This window comes from Caretta caretta, chromosome 1 (assembly GCF_965140235.1).
Source record: "Caretta caretta isolate rCarCar2 chromosome 1, rCarCar1.hap1, whole genome shotgun sequence".
NCBI classification, from domain to species: domain Eukaryota; kingdom Metazoa; phylum Chordata; order Testudines; family Cheloniidae; genus Caretta; species Caretta caretta.
In genome coordinates, this window is record NC_134206.1 from 219,816,858 (window position 1) to 219,837,040 (window position 20,183).

At 46.8% G+C, this 20,183-nt stretch overlaps 1 protein-coding gene across 1 annotated transcript in view; it reads left to right on the plus strand.

The window, feature by feature from the left end:
* Positions 1-20,183, plus strand: part of TULP3 (TUB like protein 3) — an 81,076-nt gene that overhangs the window by 45,329 nt on the left and 15,564 nt on the right. The window contains 2 exon segments of the mRNA XM_048823309.2: positions 6,421-6,583; positions 13,140-13,316. Coding sequence (XP_048679266.1) covers positions 6,421-6,583; positions 13,140-13,316 — 340 coding nt within the window.

The window sequence follows — 20,183 nt, forward strand, 5'->3', positions numbered from 1 at the left end:
CTTTTAAAACAAATGACCTTAGTATCCCATTTTTTCTACCTTCTGGTTAACCAAAAGTTTCTGTTAAATGAAGGTGTGCATGATGAAATACTGTCCCATGTATCCAAACCCTGTTTTCTTGAAGTTTTGGTGTGTCCCATAAACTCTTTGTTAAAACAGAATTGTACTGTACTCAGGCCGTGTCTACACTATGGGTGCTACAACAGCATGGCTACGGTGCCATAATTATGCCACTGTAGCACCATCATATAGCCGCACACTGCAGCAATGGAAGGGGTTTTCCCATCACTGCAGTAACTCCACCTCCACAAGCGGTGGTAGCTGGGTCAGTGGAAGCTTTCTTCTGTCAACCTAACCATGTCTACACTGAGAGGTTTGGATTTTTCACAACTCTGAGCACTGTTCCTGTGATGACCTAAATTTTAAGTATAGACTAGGCCTAAGATGGAAATAAACTTCTAGGCCAGCAAACACTAAAATGCTTTAAAAAAACCTGGCCTAGTAGAAGAATCAGTCAGGTTGCTCTTAGAGAGTTAGTTTACTGGTATCAGATACTGACCCCCAGATTCAGTCTCCAACGCCTATAGTAACTGGGTATATTCTTACTGCATGTATAATGTCTCTCTTGCTTCCCTTCTCCTCTTCTGTCTGTCTGTCAGATAAGGGAAATGTCAATGACAGATTCTCTCTCATATTTATTTTGAGGATAATGTGTTGTTGACTCTTGCTGTCTTGCTCCCTGACATTTCCTTCCTTCATATTTCCTTCCCTCCTGCTCTTGGATGATTATGGAATATATTTTGGATTTTTTAGTCCTGTAACAATATACTGGTATGTTCTGTGATCTGAGCCTGGTTATATATTTTGTACAACTGCAGAACCAGCAGACCTGAATTTCTGGTAAAGGGTCCGACTACCAATCAGAAGGGTAAATTTGACCTTCAATTTGTATTTTCAAAGTTTCTCTAATTCTTATGTATGTTGTTTCTTCTTCCAAACCAATATTTTAATACTTATAAAATATATTTTTAATGTTCAGGCTATCCTTTGTGTGTAATGTTACAATAACAAACTAACTTGGACAGCACAGGTCTCAGAAGTAACCCAGTAACAAACCAGCCTAGAGAACATGACTCTCACAAATAATATTAGAATAACTGTAACCCATGTAGCCCATCTCTCAGGAATGCCAACTACGACAGCAAACCAGCTCATGTGCGGTAGCGCTCATGAAGAGTGCTAGGATAATGAACCAGCACATGCAATCTAGCCTTCGTATGTTATCATGCAATTAAAGAAACAGTGTGCACACTCCAGACCTTCTGAGGAAAGTTGCCGAAAGAGATAAAAAAGAGCAAAGGGCCAAGAACTGAGCTTTGCAATTGAGGATACACGCAGGGAAAGAGCCATCACTAGAAACAAAAAGAGAGAGGGTAGTTTCATAGGTTCGGAGGGGAATGATGATAGAAGGACACCTGCCTCCAGGTGTCCACTTACTTTAAGGAGAATGTGGAGACTGAGAACTGGGGGCTATCATCAATTAGAACAACCTTCAGATTGCTCTTAGGGTTACTAATGAGCACACAGGGATGATCTGTCTTTAGTGCAAGTGACTTGTACACATGTAGAACATCCCATTTGGCTCAGTGATGAGCTACAGTGTACTAAAATCTGATTCTCCACTTTCCTTCACAGACCTTGTAACTCTCCGTACCAAGCGTAGTTCTCTTCACAGTTACACGCATGCGTCCAGCAGCATCTTACCCTAATTCTTTAAGTTAGAACTTGTTTCCTTTATCACTTGTTATGACATCACAAGTGACATGGTTATATATGTTGACACTCAGGGCATGGCTACACTTGCAGATGTAGAGCTCTGGGAGTTAAATCAGCCTTCGGAGACCGCAGCAGGGAAAACGCTGTCATGTGTTTACACTGTCAGCTGCAAGCACACTGGTGTGGCCACATTAGCAGCACTTGCAACACCACAGAGAGCAGTGCAGTGTGATAGCTATCCCAGTGTGCAAGTGGCTGCAGCATGCTTTTCAAATGGTGGGGGCGGGGGGGTGGAGTGTGACAGGGAGTGTGTTGTGTGTATGTGGAGGGAGAGAGAGTGGGTTTTGGGGGGGAGAGAGTGTGTCAGCATGCTGTCTTGTAAGTTCAGACAGCAGCAGACCCCCCTCCCCACCTCTCTCTCTCACACACTCACAGCAGCAGCATTCCACAGTGATGGTTGCTTTGTTCCGGAGCAGATAAGCAGCCGGCTGTCAGAAACTGAGCTTTGAAAGGGTATATCTGCATGCCTGCAGCCGAGTTCAAAACAATGACAAGAGTGGCCACTTGACTTCAGGGGATTATGGGACATTTCCGGAGACCAATCACAGCGCAGTAATGCAACACCTCATTCAGACTGACGCCTGGGCGTTTCAGCCGGGGTGCAGCAAGCTTTATGCTTTTCGTGGAGGTGGATTACCAGGAGTGCTCCAGCTGCAGAGTCCAGGTGCTCTAAGTGCCTTGCCAGTGTGGACACCTTGGGAGTTAGGGCGCCCGGGACTGATTTAATGCACTCTAACTTGCAAGTGAAGCCAAGCCCTAAGATTAGGATTCATAGTTCATTTGACTCTGGCTAAGTTTGTCATTCAGCTTTGTATCACAAGGAATGAGTTCACTCGGTATATCCAGTTCTCTGTCATTCAGTTAACTCAACATGAATGATTGAAACACCCTTGACTTCCCCTGTAACTCCTACTCCTTCTTGTCCTATCCATAGCCCCCAGTGTCTGGGAGCTGTCAGTTGTGAGTTCTCCTCTGGGGATGCCTGCTCCTATCAGAAAGTCCATTTCCTGTGCAAGTCCTGACCTGTTTTGCTGAATCACAATAATATCACTGAGTGCAATAGTAATGTCAGTTGGAAGAGTGAGTTCAGGTCAAGGATTTGAGAAATAGGATGTGGCAGTGTGTAGTGGGGTGGCTGCCCCACTCCAGGAGAGCAGGGGTTAAAAGCAGCCCTTGGAGAGGGTTGTGGCTGGGACCCAATTAGAAAAGAGGATAAGAGCAGGCATAGCTGTGGCCACACCCAATCAGGCCAACCCAAGCTGAACCTGATACAAGGGCTAAGGGAAGAGCTGGGTCAGTCTCACTCCATCCTTGGAGTGGGAAGGACCTAGCTGCCTGGGAACATGGGGTACCTGAAGCAGAACAGTGTCAGTGGGCAGAACCCCAAGGTAAAGGGCACTGGGGTACGGGAGAGACACCGGCCAGCAGGGGGTGCTCTGAGGCTGAGGAGCTAATTCCTGAGGCAACCAGTAGGAGGTGCTGTGGCAGTGAGTGCTCAACCTGTTACACAGTGTAATTGAAGACTCTTATCACATTGTAATGCATAGGCACAAGGGAGCAGGGAAAGAGGTGTGGTCTCAAGCTTAACTTTGGCATTTTGTGATTTTTTTTGGTGGTGGTGGTGTTTTGAAATTTTACTAAGACACAGTTGCAATAACATGTTAACTACTACATAACTTGTTCCGATGTAGCATCAGGTTAATATTCAAGAACCTGGCTAAAGATTCTGGCTTGCTGACTGGAGAGTCCTCCTCCTCTGAGTATGTCAAAAAGGATGACCACATTTCTAAACATCCATTCTTTTTTTGGCACTTCTCTTGTGTACATACTTGCTGTGATAGCTTTCCCATTACAAGGACAGTCCATATTTTGCTATACCTCAGTTCCATAGGAGGAGCAGTTACATTTTTCTGGTAATGTGCAATGCAAAACTTAGCTGCTAACAATAAAAAAGAAATTAATTTGTCGTTCTGTTTAAAATGTAGATCCTTTAATAGGGTATTAAGTAAGCGGGTCGGGGATATGTAGGAAGCTGGCGTTTTGTCATAAGAGGAATTTCTTTAATAATTCCCTTTCCCGTAGAGCAGTGGTTCCCAAACTGGGGTTCTCAAAATGTTACAGGGGGTTCTTGGGGAATTCCCTAATGGTGGACAGACCTGTCCTTAGGAACCCTGGGCAGCGTGGGGCCAGTAGCCTCCAGTGAAGCCCCTGGACTTCCAAGAGCTAAGCAGATCAAAGCAAGCATATCTGTCACACATCTTTACTCTTCAAGACTCCTTATAAGAAATGGAAAGGGAGGTGGACATTTTTTGCTGTTTTTAAAATTAAATAGGCAGCTAGTTTTGTTTTTAAAATTATTCTGAAGAACAAGTTTTAAGCTTTGTTGTAACGTGCGTGGTTTGCCTGGACTGCTCAAGACCTGAATGCTTGTGTTGGAGGAACTCGTTGAGTCGGCTTCTTAAATCCCTTCCTGCTGGTTCACATCTGATGCTCCTTGATGAAACATAGGAGCCTTGGCTTACAACAGGCTTATTCAAAGTGATACAAGCTACAAAATTGAGATCTTGGAAGAGTGTTGCTGTTTTCATAATGTAATAAAAATTCTGTAATGATTATTATTGATGTTTTAATATGCATGGCATAAAAAACCATTTTATTTCCAAGATCACTGCTTTTATAATTTATACTCAGGTAAAGGAGAAAATCCCTGGAAATATTCATTTTTAGGAGGGGGTTCATGAGACTTGACATTTTAGTGAAAGGGGTTCACAGGTTGTTAAACTTTGGGAACCACTGCCATAGAGAGTCCCACCCATCCAGATCAATTTTTGTCCAAATCCCTCTCCCTTCTTTTTATCTGGGTTGTTTTCTTAACATCTTTTTCAGTCAAAATTGTACATTCTTAGAAACCTTTTGTTCCTACTTGCTCCTGGGTCAAGTCCTCAAATATGGTTAAAAGTCTAGATAGAGCAACCTTATGTTAAGATTTCACTATAAAATATTTGAATTGTTATCCATGCAGAAGTAATACTACACAAATGTACTTCTTGGCATTTAATATGAAATTAGCTTATCTGTACTATTACACATTTGACATACCAAATTTAGTAACTGAAGATGTTTTTCAAAAAGACAGAATGTTTAGTCATAGAATCAGAGATGCTGGAGCAGGAGTGGGCAAACTTTTTGAACCGAGGGCCACATCTGGATGGGGAAACTGTATGCAGGGCAAGGGGTTGGGGTGTGGGAGGGAGTGCGGGGTGTGAGGGGGTGCGGTGTGCAGGAGCGGGCTCAGGGCACGGGGTTGGTGTGCACAGGAGTGCAGGGTGCGGCAGGGGGCTCAGGGCAGGGAGTTGCGGGGTGCGGCAGGGGGCTCAGGGCAGGGAGTTGGAGTGCGAGGTGCAGGCAGGGGGCTTAGGGTAGGGAGTTGGGGGACAGGGGTGCAGGAGAGGTTTGGGCTCTGGCCTGGCACTGCTTACCTAAAGCGGCTCCGGGGTAGCAGCAGCACGCACCGGGGCCAGGGCAGGCTCCCTGCCTGCCTGCCCTGGCCCCACGCCACGCCACGCAACGCCACTCCGAGAAGCAGCCAGCACCACAACCCTGCGTGGCCTCTGGGGGAGGTGAGGGGCACAGGGCTCCATGAAGCTCCCATTGGCCGCGGTTCCCCATTTCCGGCCAATGGGAGCTGCGGGGGGTGGTACCTGGAGGCAAGGGCAATGCACCGAGCCCTCTGCCCCCCCTGGGGCTCAGGGACGTGGTGCCGGCCGCTTCTGAGAGCGGCGCAGGGCCTACGGCACCATGGGGGGCACACCCCTTTTCACAGCGATGTTGTCCTGCATGGTGCGTAGTCCTCCTGATCAACAGACATTCTTACTAATGCTAATTTGTTTTTACCTTGGGGTGATCACATTTACATTCCCCAGGGGAATGGGTGGCCGAGAAACTAAAGGGATTGATTTTGTTGGGTACAAATTCAGGACCCTCCAGCACAGGGGTGGGCAAACTACGGCCTGCGGGCCACATCCTGAGGGGCCGGATGTGGCCCGCAGGCCGTAGTTTGCCCACCCCTGTGCTGGAGGGTCCTGATGGGTCATCATTTCTATCCTATCCATCAGTTTTAAATAGGTAAGTTATGGACAGTGATTAATGAAACCACCAGACAAGTTTTGTATCGCTAATTCTAGTTTGTGAAATGCTTCATAGTGAATTTTGAGTAAACCTGCTAAATTTAACTCAGTGTGAATTAAAGAGTTGTGGCAGTTTATATTGGATACAAAGACAAAAGATTGCTGATGGCCAAGGATTAGGTCGCAGTCTAAGGTGGTGCCTTGACCCCTGGCTGCCAGCAATGGAATCTGAGAGTCCAAGTGAGTGCCTCAGTCCAGAGTCTTCAGAATGATTCCAGGATGCAGACTTCACCGAAGCTTGAAACCCTTATCAGAGCGCACCAGAGCTTTTCAGACTTCACAGTGGTTCCAATATAAAATACTTTGCCAATGGCCAGGGAGGGATCATGCATTGCCGCCTCCTCTCTAGTGTGTGTGGCTATTCATCCTTCCTTCGTATCCTTTGTTTCTCTTACAGAGAGCTCTTCTGGAGAAGAAGCAGAGGAAGAAACGTCTTGAGCCCTTGATGGTGCAGCCAAATCCAGAAGCAAAGCTGCGTAGATCAAAGCCCAAAGGGTGTGAGGAGCAGACTCCCTTAGTAGAGACCCACACCCCTTTTCACAGCGATGTTGTCCTGCATGGTGCGTAGTCCTCCTGATCAACAGACATTCTTACTAATGCTAATTTGTTTTTACCTTGGGGTGATCACATTTACATTCCCCAGGGGAATGGGTGGCCGAGAAACTAAAGGGATTGATTTTGTTGGGTACAAAAGAAGAGCAGCATTCATTTGTTCCTTGTCACTCATCTGGTGCTAAGCAACACTGCGCTGTAAAAAACTATCAACCTGACCTGGACTCCAGTGTCAGATTAAATAATTAGGTTGGGAAAATCCATCCACCTCTGAATGATCTCTCCTTAGAGTTAGACCAAAGCCATCTGGCTCAACAGAATTACGTGTGGAATTGTTTAGTTTCCTCACCTCCTGGGTACTTTAGTAGTGTTCCCAGAAATGTAGGGAGCTATACATCTGGAGCAGGAGAGATTCATTGGATTTTTCTGAAGCAGTAAGAGAAAAGGAGGACAGGGAATAAATGAATAGCAGCAACATGCACTATCATGACAGAGTTCTCAAAAATTGTTGTGACAGGCTGATTGGGAAGGGGAAGGCAGTACAGGGGTTGATGAATATTGAATTTAGCTTTCTTAGTTTCTCCTGTCTTCACTGACGTTCCTTATACACGCTGGGTTTCAGCCACAGCCCAATTCCTTCTGAAACTCTGAAGGAGTAAACCCCCCTCTGCTGGTGGCAGGGATTTTTGCATTCTCTTTCATCTCAGTCCTGGAATTCCTCTCCACTATCCTGTTAACTCACTCTAATAGACTATCAGAGTTGGAAGGGACCTCAGGAGATCATCTAGTCCAACCCCCTGCTCAAAGCAGGGCCAATCCTCTCAAATTACAAATCCAAGTGTCGGGTGAGAGGAGTTTTTCAGAGTCTTGTCCATGTGACATGCAAACAGGATCCATTAGATTTCTTGCCATATGGTAAGGAGGTAAATTTTGGGATCAGTGGGCCCTGAATATGGCAGGGAGGTTACAGCAACATAGCAGCAAAGTGTTGGTAGTAAGGAAAGCTATAGGCACTGAGAAAGCAAGGAGCCAATGGCAAGAGCTCAGTAGTCTCACAGCATGACAGTGAAATAGTGGCAAGACCCATTGGGAACAGTGACATAGCAAGAGAGTGTGATGAGCTCACAGGCCAGGGAGCCCCACACATGATGGGGCATAGGAGGTGACAGGGAAAACCCCACAATCCTGGGAAAGTATCGGAAAAGTACCACGAGAGCCAGGATTCTGGCAAACTATCAGGGAGGTAGCAGGGTGTGTCTTGGGGTTTTGTGATACACATTAAAGGGATACCATGAGCTAAAAAGGATAAAAATGAACTTAGTGGTTGCTCCTAGAAATATATTGTCTCCTGGCAGCCCATCTCTTTAAATCTCTTTCCTGTTCTGTGGATCAGTGGCTGCAGATTGGGAGAGGAGTGAGAGGAGACTTCAGCTGTAGCATTTGCTGGACTGATAGCCTGCTTAGAATTAACTGGGAGAAAGCAGATTGTGAGAAACTTTCTGGTTGGAGAGCGTGCTTCTGAAATGAGACAGGAGAGAATAAAAACACCCCTGAATCAGGAAGCTAGATACTACAGAAGTCAGAGGGATGAAAATTGGATAGCTTCCCTGACCTTGAAGCTGCTTGTATACTTTCAGACCAAGAATCTTTAAAATGGAGTGAAGATTGTAAATGTGTCAGTAACGCAAAGGTAAAACATCTGAGTAAACCACTGTAGTTTTAAAATACAAAAAACAGCAGAAAACCAAGAAATCCAAACCGAAGACTGCACTTAAAACAAATTCTAGATGGTTTGGAAATGCAGAGTTAAGGTACCCCAAACAACCTTCACTCTCCCATATCCCTGGCACATAGTGCACCCTCTGTGTAAAGTGTCTGTGACAAGAACTGCAGTATCACAGCTGCTTTATATGGTTAATCTTGTGTACGTTGGTTCCACCAGAAACCCACGTGGCAGCTACATATACTTTGGTATCTTGTCTACAGCTGTGAACACCCCCTAGTTTACTGTGACTTACGTAGCAGGGTATTCTTAGCCTTGGTCTACACTAGGAGTTGAGGTCAAATTTAGCAGCATTAAATCGATTTAACCCTGCACCCGTCCACACGACGAAGCCCTTTTTTTTTTTTACTTAAAGGGATCTTAAAATCAATTTCCTTACTCCACCCCCGACAAGGGGATTAGCACTGAAATCGGCCTTGCCGGGTCGAATTTGGGGTACTGTGGACACAATTCGACGGTATTGGCCTTCAGGAGCTATCCCAGAATGCTCCATTGTGACCACTCTGGATAGCACTCTCAACTCAGATGCACTGGCCACATAGACAGGAAAAGGCTCGCGAACTTTTGAATTTCATTTCCTGTTTGGCCAGCGTGGCAAACTGCAGGTGACCATGCAGAGCTCATCAGCAGAGGTGACCGTGATGGAGTTCCAGAATCGCAAAAGAGCTCCAGTATGGACCGAAAGGGAGGTACGGGATCTGATCGCTGTATGGGGAAAGGAATCCGTGCTATCAGAACTACGTTCCAGTTTTCGAAATGCCAAAACATTTGTCAAAATCTTCCAGGGCATGAAGGACAGAGGCCATAACAGGGACCCGAAGCAGTGCAGTGTGAAACTTAAGGAGCTGAGGCAAGCCTACCAGAAAACCAGAGAGGCAAACGGCCGCTCCAGGTCAGAGCCCAAAACATGCCGCTTCTATGATGAGCTGCATGCCGTTTTAGGGAGTTCAGCCACCACTACCCCAACCATGTTGTTTGACTTCTTCAATGGAGATGGAGGCAACACATAAGCAGGTTTTGGGGACAAGGAAGATGATGATGATGATGAGGTGGTAGATGGCTCACAGCAAGCAAGCGGAGAAACTGGTTTTCCTGACAGCCAGGAACTGTTTCTCACCCTGGACCTGGAGCCAGTACCCCCCCGAACCCACCCAAGGCTGCCTCCCAGACCCGCCAGGTGGAGAAGGGACCTCTGGTGAGTGTACCTTTTAAAATACTATACATGGTTTAAAAGCAAGCATGTTTAATGATTAATTTGCCCTGGCATTCACGGCTCTCCTGGATGTACTCCTAAAGCCTTTGCAAAAAGTTTCTGGGGAGAGGGCAGCCTTATTCTGTCCACCATGGTAGGACACTTTACCACTCCAGGCCAGTAGCATGTACTCGGGAATCATTGTAGAACAAAGCATTGCAGTGTATGTTTGCTGGCATTCAAACAACATCCGTTCTTTCTCTCTCTGTGTTATCCTCAGGAGAGTGAGATATCATTCATGCTCACCTGGTTGAAAGAGGGTGCTTTTCTTAAGGGGACATTCAGAGGTGCCCGTTCCTGCTGGGCTGTTTGCCTGTAGCTGAACAGAAATGTTCCCCGCTGTTAGCCACGGGGAGGGGGGAGGGATGAGGAGCTAGCCACACAGTGCGGGGAGGCAAAATGCGACCTTGGAACGAAAGCACATGTGCTATGTATGTAATGTTAACAGCAAGGTTTACCGTGAAAGAGTGTAGCCATTGTTCTAGAAAATGTGTCTTTTTAAATACCACTGTCCCTTTTTCTTTCCTCCATTAGCTGCATGTGTTTCAAGGATCACAGGATCTTCTCCTTCCCAGAGACTAGCGAAGATTAGAAGGTGAAAAAAACGCACTTGCGATGAAATGTTCTCTGAGCTCATGCTGTCCTCCCACACTGAGAGAGCACAGACGAATGCATGGAGGCAGACAATGTCAGAGTGCAGGAAAGCACAGAATGACCGGGAGGTGAGGTGGCGGGCTGAAGAGAGGGCTGAAGCTGAAAGCTGGCAGCAGCGTGATGAGAGGAGGCAGGATTCAATGCTGAGGCTGCTGGAGGATCAAACTAATATACTCCAGCATATGGTTGAGCTGCAGGAAAGGCAGCTGGAGCACAGAGCGCCGCTACAGCCCCTGTGTAACCAACCGCCCTCCTCCCAAGTTCCATAGCCTCCTCACCCAGACACCCAAGAACGCGGTGGGGAGGCCTCCGGCCACCCAGCCACTCCACCCCAGAGGATTGCCCAAGCAACAGAAGGCTGGCATTCAATAAGTTTTAAACTTTTAAAGTGCTGTGTGGTCTTGTCCTTCCCTCCTCTACCACCCCTTCTGGTGCTTCTCTCCTCCACCATCCCTCCTGGGCTACCTTGGTAGTTATCCCCCTATTTGTGTGATGAATTAATAAATGCAAATAAATAAATTCATGCATTTCATGAATGTGAAGCAACAATGACTTTATTGCCTCTGCAAGCAGTGATCGACCCTTGATATCAGCAGATCTTTGATTGCGTTGGCTACTTGTATCACAGCAGCCCCCACAGTAGATTTGCCCACTCCAAATTGATTCCCAACTGACCGGTAGCTGTCTGGCGTTGCAAGCTTCCACAGGGCTATCGCCACTCGCTTCTCAGCTGTGATGGCTGCTCTAATCTTGGTATTCATGTGCCTCAGGGCAGGGGAAGGCAAGTCAAAGTTCCATGAAAGTGCCCTTACGCATGCGAAAGTTTTGCAGCCACTGGGAATTGTCCCAGACCCGCAACACTATGCGGTCCCACCAGTCTGTGCTTGTTTCCCAGGCCCAGAATCGGCGTTCCACGGCACGAACCTGCCCCATTAGCACCATGATGCCTGCATTGCCAGGGCCCATGCTTTGAGAGAAGCCTGTGTCAGTGTCCTCATCACTCTCGTCACCGCGCTGACATTGCCTACTCGCCCGGTTTCGCTTTGCCAGGTTCTGGTGCTGCAGATACTGCTGGATAATGCGTGTGGTGTTTAATGTGCTCCTGATTGCCAAAGTGATCTGAGCGGGCTCCATGCTTGCCGTGGTATGGCGTCTGCACAGAAAAAAGGCACGGAACGATTGTCTGCCATTGCTCTGACGGAGGGAGGGGCGACTGACAACATGGCTTACAGGGTTGGCTTATAGGGAATTAAAATCAACAAAGGGGGTGGCTTTGCGAGAAACAGAATGGCCCCCTCAAGGATAGAACTCAAAACTGGGTTTAGCAGGCCGTTGATTTCACAGGGGGAGGGAGGAGAAAATGAATACAAAACAAATCTGGTCTATTTCTTGTTTTGATCCACTTCATCTATCTTTATATATCTTGCTGGCAGCAGACTGTGCAGTACGACCACTAGCCATCGTCATCTCCTGGGTGCTCGGCAGAAGACAGTGCAGTATGACGACTAGCCATCATCTTCTGCTGCCTGGAGGTTAAAAGACAGTGCACTGCCCGTAGGACTGAATCGCCATGAAACGAAACTTAAAAGGGGAATGACTTGGCTGAGTCACTCCCATGTTTGCCCAGGCACCCCTGACCTCATCGAGGTCTGTTAAAAGAGGACCCAGAACTACGTCGACACCGGCTACCAGTCATACTGCACTGTCTGCTGCCAAAAGGCAATAAACTGCTGCTGTGTAGCAATGCAGTACCGCGTCTGCCAGCACCCAGGAGACATACAGTGATGGTTAGCTGAGTGGGCTCCATGCTTGCCGTGATATGGCGTCTGCACAGGTAACTCAAGAAAAAAGGCGCAAAACGATTGTCTGCCCTTGCTTTCACGGAGGGAGGGAAGGGGGGCCTGACGATATGTACCCAGAACCACCCGTGACAATGTTTTAGCCCCATCAGGTACTGGGATTTCTACCCAGAATTCAAATGGGCAGCGGAGACTGCAGGAACTCTCTTCACTTAACATCATCCCTGTTAATGTTATTATCATAGAATATCAGGGTTGGAAGGGACCTCAGGAGGTCATCTAGTCCAAACCCCTGCTCAAAGCAGGACCAATCCCCAATTATTGCCCTGATCCTTAAATGGCCCCCTCAAGGATTGAACTCACAACCCTGGGTTTAGCAGGCCAAAGCTCAAGCCACTGAGCTATCCCTCCCCTGTGGGATAGCTACCCACAGTGCAGTGCTCCGGAAGTCGATGGTTGCCTTGGTACTGTGGACACACTCCACCGACTACATGCACTTAGAGCATTTGTGTGGGGGGACACACAATCAACTGTATAAAAACACTTTCTACAAAACCGACTGCTATAAATTTGACCTAATTTCATAGTGTAGACATACCCATAGACTAACATCAAGGTGATTAACAAAGAAGATGACTACTGTGGACAGTAAAGGCTTAAAATGGTTGCCCATAAAAAAAATAAAATCTAGGAGTTTCAATGTGCTTTACAAACATCAATTAATTTAAACTCATAACCCCTTGTGACAATAGAAGTATCATCATCCCCATTTAGGGATGGGGAAACTGAGGCTTGGAGAGGTTAATGTGACTTTCCCAAGGTAACACGGGAAGTCTGTCAGAGCCAGATTTAGAATGTAGGTCTCCTGACTCAGAATCCTGTAAAGTGCTTCTTTGGGAAGACGGCCTTTTTTCCTCCCCTTGTGGAAAATGTCTGGGCACTCAGCTGCATCAGTGTTCTAAAAGGGTGTTTGAGTGGGGAGAGGTGAAATTAGGTGCCTTCTTGTGATGCTTAACACAGTCAGCCAGTTACAAAAACTGTGAGATTTCTCCATTCTGTTTCACTTTTGCCTGCAGGCATTGATGGCCCAGCTGCCTTCCTGAAGCCAGAAGTTCAAGACTTAGGGACCAAACTCCAAATCCTCTCTGTAGGATCTTCCACAACAGAAGATGATGCAGATCAGGACAATGATGAAGAGACTCTCATAGATAGAGCTGCCAAGCCGGATCTGCAAGAAATCCTACAGAAACGAGGTGAGAGTTGGCTATATGCAGGGTTTGGACAGGGGTCTGTCAGGAATCATCTCACAATACAAGTGTGCATGTGAGCTTCCATACACAAAGGCAGCCAGCAATTTCTAGAACATACATTGACGGATGAGTAACTGTCATTCCCTTGTCTAAAATGCTAATAGTAACTGGCATACCTATCATGTTTTAAGAGATTACAGAAATTCCATATAATTTCTGGTCTTTCCAAAGGAAGTAATCACAAATTGCCTCTCTTGGTTTTGCCAGAGTCCAGGACATTTTTATTCCATGTACCTATCTGTTAATATTATAACAACACAATATAGTTCTTAAGTATTAGAAACCTCCACTGCCAGCCAACAATGCAGTAATTACTTAACTGCTCAGGAGACCTGCAGGAAAGGTGCTCTTCCTGATTCAGAGGATATCCCAAACAGCTGTTATAGAAAATATGCATAAAGGTTTATTGTCAAATACTGTGTCCCGTTGAGCAGTTTCTCATCAGAGCGTCCACTGTTGCCAATTGTATCACATCCCTGCCAGTACTGCAGGAAGTCTGTTAGTTGCATGCTGTCTAAACATTTTGCAGTGAAATAAAAATGAATACTGTGTTGTTTGATGCACAGTTTACATTACCTTGTGGTACCTGTCATCTAAAAGGTTCCCAAAGGACTTAACCTTTGAGTTATGTAGTAATTTGTAAGGATCGTGTCATCCACCACTCAGAAGCAACTGTTGTTTATCCATGAACAGCAACATTACACAAGAGTTAGGACAGGAAGTGCAAGAGAATAACTGATTGAAATTACACGGGAAATTTAGGAAGGCAGAATGTAAGTACACAGATTAGAATTTGGCCAGAACACCGGGGTTAACGCCTTTCCTCTTTCAAAATGTGCCTTGGGATGTTTATTGACAAGTAGTCAGGAACTTAGCTTTAGATCTCATCCAAAACGCAGCACCTCCAGCAATGCTTTGTATGTGCAATACCATACTGGGACATTAGTGTAATATTGAGTCATAGGGAAGAATGCAATTTACAGGATCAACAAAACTAGGTACTTCAGCACTTTCTGCACTTTCCCACTCCTAACCCTGCTTACCACAAGAAATCAGGTAGGATCACAAAATAAAGTGGTGTGACTCCAAGTATAAATCCCAGGAAGCTTACAGAAGTTCCCTCTCAGTTCTTATTTGAGTATATGCCCTGTGGGTGCTGTGCACTGTTGACCGGAGACCATAAAGCAGCATTTGCAGGCCTGAGCCTGCACAGAATAACTCCTCATGCTCCCATATAAGGTCATGTAGGGAGGTGCGGACCCACTGCCACTCATTTATCTCTAAACCCATCTGTGGCTTGAGATGGAGCAAAACTTGGGTGATGTCCACACTACTGTGGTAAATTGACCTAAATTATGTAACTCCAGCTACATGAATAACGTAGCTGGAGTTGACGGAGCTTAGGTCAGCTTTCTGCGGTGTCTGCACAGCACTGGGTTGATGGGAGAGTGTCTCCCGTCGACTTACCTTACTCTTTTCATTCAGGGCGGAGTACCAGGGTCGACCTGAGAGTGATTTAGCGAGTCATTAGACCCGCTAAATTGACCCCCCCAGTGCACTGATTGCCGGAGAGTTGATCCGGTGGTAGTGTAGAGATAGCCTTAGTGTCTGCTGTCTACAGCTTCCCACCTTTCTCACTTTCTGTGAATTTTTCATTTAGTTATTTACTTAGTTTTTTGTTTATTTAATTTCAGAACAGTTGTGGTTTCAAAGGGAGGTCTCTTCCCTCCCCCCTCCAGGACTTCTAGTTTAGTACATTGGCACCAGATTATGCCAAAGACACTGTGGTTTAAGCCCCGCCCATGCAACAGTAATTCTAGTTGTCTCTGGTGTCTCAGAGAGACTCACTTCCCATCAAAGGGCAAGGTCTGCTCAGGGTTTAAAGGCAGGTGTAGAAATGGAACACTCCTTAGCTTCTGAGGGGTCTGCTTCCCCACTTGCACATCAGCCTCAGCAGCTCAGGTGACTGCTGGAACCTTGGCAGCACCCCAGAGATAGTGATTTCTAAGAAAAGAAGACTCTTTCCCTTACCAGGGAAACGAAGAGTGGTAGGTCACCCCATAAATCTCAGTCCTGGGACACCTTGAGTCCCCTAAGGGGTTACCTTCCCCTCTTCTTATGTAGTACCGACACCTTGGTACCAGTTTCACTTGGCGTCTCAGACTGAAATCAGTACCAAAGCATTCGTACCTGTGACGGGTTGCACACTCACCACCATGGTGCCTCCTACTGGTTGCTCCGGGAATTAGTTCTGTCCAGCTGTGGAGCGCCCTCTGCAGGTGGTGTCTCACCTGTTCTGCTCGGCAGTGCTGTCTGGGACCCGCATTGCTCCCTGGCTTGCGTCATCCTCTTCTGGACACAGCCCTCCAGCTGTGCCCCACTCGGTTCTCTCCCCTTCCGGGGGTATCCACAGTCCTCAGTCTGGAGCTGCAGTTGGCCATGAAGGCAGGTGCAAAGTCTAGCCTCTTGCCTCGGGCAAGCCACAGTCTGTATCAGGCCATGCTCCTCTTTGGCCAGGTGTAGTGGAAGGGGGAAGGAGGAGGACCCAGGTCCGTCCACTACTCTGGGTCCTGGCCCAGGGACTCTCTGGCGGTAGCCATGTGCTGACCTCCTTCTCTCCCCTCCACTGCTCATGCTCCCTGGGCCACTTCCCTTTGGCTCTTGCACCTTCTCGGCCCTTTTTTAGCAGGGGCCGCAGCCTGGAAGGTATCAGGCTGGAGCTTTCCCTCTGCTCCCCTGAGCCTGCCCAGCGCTGCTCTATCTAAGGTGCTAGTCCTGGGAGCCAGTACTCCTCCCTTGCTTGTCAGGGAGAGACTCCTGTCTCTTCTGCTTTGCAGCCTTCATATAGGGCCCAGCCTGGCCCTGATTGGCTGCTTCTAAGCCTTCTATGATTGGCTGCGTTCTGCGCATCCGCTCCAAGGGCTGCTATTAACCCTTTGTCTGCCAAAGTGGGGCAACTGCCCCACTACAGTACCACATAAGACGTTGTGTGCAGAAAAGTCTTCCATGCACAGAGTGGCTCCTACATCAGTACCATCCAGCACCTCTCAGCCCCTTGATGTACACAGGGCTTCTACCTGCACTCCGGGACCATCATGTCTTACAGCTCCAGTGTCAAAGAAGCTGTTCTGTCAACTTTGCCGGTACTGCATGCACCAATTCCTCCTTGGCACCGATCCACATCCCAGTTCCAGCACCATTGGCTATCATAGCTCTTGACCACGCTCGAGATTCTTTTCTCTGGAGGATCTTCTCATTTTGGATAAACCAGGGTCTCCCTTACTAAGGAGCTGTCATAAATATAAAGGGAAGGGTAACCACCTTTCTGCATACAGTGCTATAAAATCCCTCCTGGCCAGAGGCAAAACCCTTTCACCTGTAAAGGGTTAAGAAGCTAAGGTAATCTCGCTGGCACCTGACCCAAAATGAGCAATGAGGGGACAAGATACTTTCAAATCTGGAGGGGGGCGGGAACAAAGGGTTTGGTCTGTCTGTGTGATGTTTTTGCCGGGAACAGATCAGGAATGCAGCCTTCCAACTCCTGTTAAGTTAGTAAGTAATCTAGCTAGAAAATGTGTTAGGTTTTTTTGTTCAATGGCTGGTAAAATAATCTGTGCTGGAGGGAATGGATATTCCTGTTTTTGTGTCTTTTCGTAACTTAAGGTTTTGCCTAGAGGGATTCTCTATGTTTTGAATCTGATTACTCTGTAAGGTATTTACCATCCTGATTTTACAGAGGTGATTCTTTTACTTTTTCTTTAATTAAAATTCTTCTTTTAAGAACCTGATTGATTTTTCATTGTTAAGATCCAAGGGTTTGGGTCTGTGTTCACCTGTACCAATTGGTGAGGATTATTATTAAGCTTTCTCCAGGAAAGGGGGTGTAGGGCTTGGGGGGGATTTGGGGGGAAGACGTCTCCAAGTGGTCTCCTTCCCTGTTCTTTGTTTAAGATGCATGGTGGTGGCAGCATACTGTTCAAGAACAAGGCAAAGTTTGTACCTTGGGGAAGTTTTTAACCTAAGCTGGTAAGAATAAGCTTAGGGGGTCTTTCATGCAGGTCCCCACATCTGTACGCTAGAGTTCAGAGTGGGGAAGGAATCTTGACAGGAGCTGTACTAGATCTCTCTCTTGGGTACTGCACTGACAGCTGCAGCTTGACTTCCAACACTTGGTACCATCACCAATGCCCGGGCCCTTTTATTCCAGAGGATATTTCTGACTCTGAGGTCTCTGTACAGGGCTCTACCTTGGAACTGTTACACTCTTCTTGAGTTCATTTACTGAAGGGGACCTTGTGGAGCCCACCGGGTACCCTAGACCTTTGGGATATGAACATCCTTGGAGACGCGTCACCTATCCCCCTCCTGCGTGGGCTTACTGGAACCCATGGGAGCACTTTGTGGAACAGTTTTAGAGGGTACCAGCTAGAAAGAAACCCCAACACCCACCAGTACCACATCATTCACAGGCACTGACAGACCATCCTTCGGTGCTGTACAAGACCATCCCTCGGTACAAGAGGAGCAATAGCCACAGATGGAGGAAAGCTCACCCTTATCAGCCAAGTCCTCCTCCTCCTCCCCAGATGAGGTTGTAATGCCACCATTGCCCTCTTCTGCTGATGACTTTAGAGCTTTCCAGGAGCTAATGAAACACGGGATGGAATCCCTCCAGATCCTGCTAGAAGAGGCCCAGGAGTCTCAACATTCCCCGATGGACATTTTAAATATCATTCCCGCAGGGAAAAATTGCCCTACCAATTAATGAGGCACTGTTATTGCCTTCATGTACTTTATTGCAAACACCTGCCACTATTCCACCCAAGCGGGGAAATAAAATATGTTGTATTACAGCTAAGGGAATGGAGTACTTCTCCCGTCCCATCACTAATTCCCTGGTGGTGGATGTGGCTAATGAAGGCAACTATCAAGCTTGCTCCAGACCCTCTGCTTTGGACAAAGAGGCCAAACAAATAGACCTGCTGGGCAGAAAGAGCTATTCATCATCAGCTCTTCTATTTTGTGTTGCAAACTACCAGGCTTTGACAGTGAAATATTATTTAAGTTATTCCAAGTTCACAACACTTTATTGAATGCCTGCCACAAGACTAAAAAGACCAATTTCAGTCCTTTGTCTCTGAGGGTCAGTTAATCATGAAAGCCTCCTTGCAGGCTACTCTCGATGCCGCTGACACAGCTTCTAGATCCCTGGCTACTACTGTGTATATGCAAAGAGTATCTTGGCTCCAGCCTTCTGAACTCCTGAAAGAGGTGCAGAATACCACTGAAGACCTTACCTCTGAAGGGCTCAAGCTCTTCAGTGCAGACACACACTCCTCACTCCACACCCTTAAAGGTTCAAGGGCAGTGCTATGGTCACTGGGAATTTATATGCCTGCAACAAAAAGACACTTTAGCAGGTCTCAATCTGCACAGGGTTCAGACCATTCAAGTAGCACCCACACCAGGCTTTCTTAGAGCTTTGGAGCCTTTGAGGAGGAGATCCAAACCTCACAAAAGAGGATCACTCCCCTGCCCCCTCTGCTGTACAATTCTACCATTCCACCCACTTCCAGTGATTGAATATTCCACTTCCTGCCTGCCTGGAAGCACATTGCCTCAGACAAATGGATATTAGAGGTGGGTGACATGGAATATTGCAACACAACCACCACCCACCTCCCTTCCCTGTCTTTTTTCAGGGACCCCTCTCACGAGGAGCTCTTAAAGCAGGAGGTCCAATCTTTCCTGCTCTTGGGGGCAATCAAGCCAGTTTCCCATGAGTTTGTCAGAAGAGGGTTCTAGTCCAGCTATTTCATAGTCCCCAAAAGGTTCATTGCCCTCGACCTCCAGGAAACCTGTTTTCATGCAGGTATCCACTCCTCCCACAAGCGTTTCCTATGTTTTGTAATAGGCCCTGAATGTCTTTACAAAGGTCCATTCAGCTATAGCGGCCCATGTATGTCAGTGGGGTGTCACAATATTTCCACAGTTGGATGACTGGCTTCTCAGAGGTCACTCAGCAACCTCCAAGGCACTTAGAAGCCCTCAATGGGTCTAAGAACTAGGTCTCAGTTTTTGCCCATCCTATCATGGCTGGATTACTTAAAGGCTTACACAGCTTGTTTTCCCCTATGCAGAACCCCACTCCTCCATGGGACCTTAATTTTCTCGATGCCTTTAAACCAATGTCTACCTGTTCTCTCCTCTACCTCTCCCAGGCTATCACTTGGGATAGATGAATAGGAGAACTCAGTGTGCTCATAGTAGACTCACCATTCACTGCCTTCTGTATAGAAATGGTCACACTACATTCCAATCCTTGTTTTCTTCCTAAGGTCTTTTCAGAATACCATATTAATCAGGAAATCCATTTACAAGAGTTCTATCCAAACCTTCTATTCAAATGAAAATTCTGCGAGCAGCTTCTATTACACATGGGCATATTTAACTGAATGAAAGTATAAACTAAGCAGTATGGTATATCATGTTTTAATAAAAGCTAGACAGCTTTTTATTCATTTCACTAAAGTCACTAGTAATATGGATATCAAGACTCAGAAAGCAATATCCCACAAGAGGAACATAAGGATTAAATTCTTCATAACATAATGTTTGTGAGATGCTCAGTCTCACAAACTACAGCAAGCAGCCAACACACACTAAACATCAGAAGGGCTCTCACCTTCTACTTAGACAGAACCAAGACCTTTAGGACCTCTCCCATACTCTTTGTATCCTTTGTTGAAAGGGTGAAGGGACAGGCCATTTCCACACAAAGACTGTCAAAGTGGGTCTCGGGTTACATCT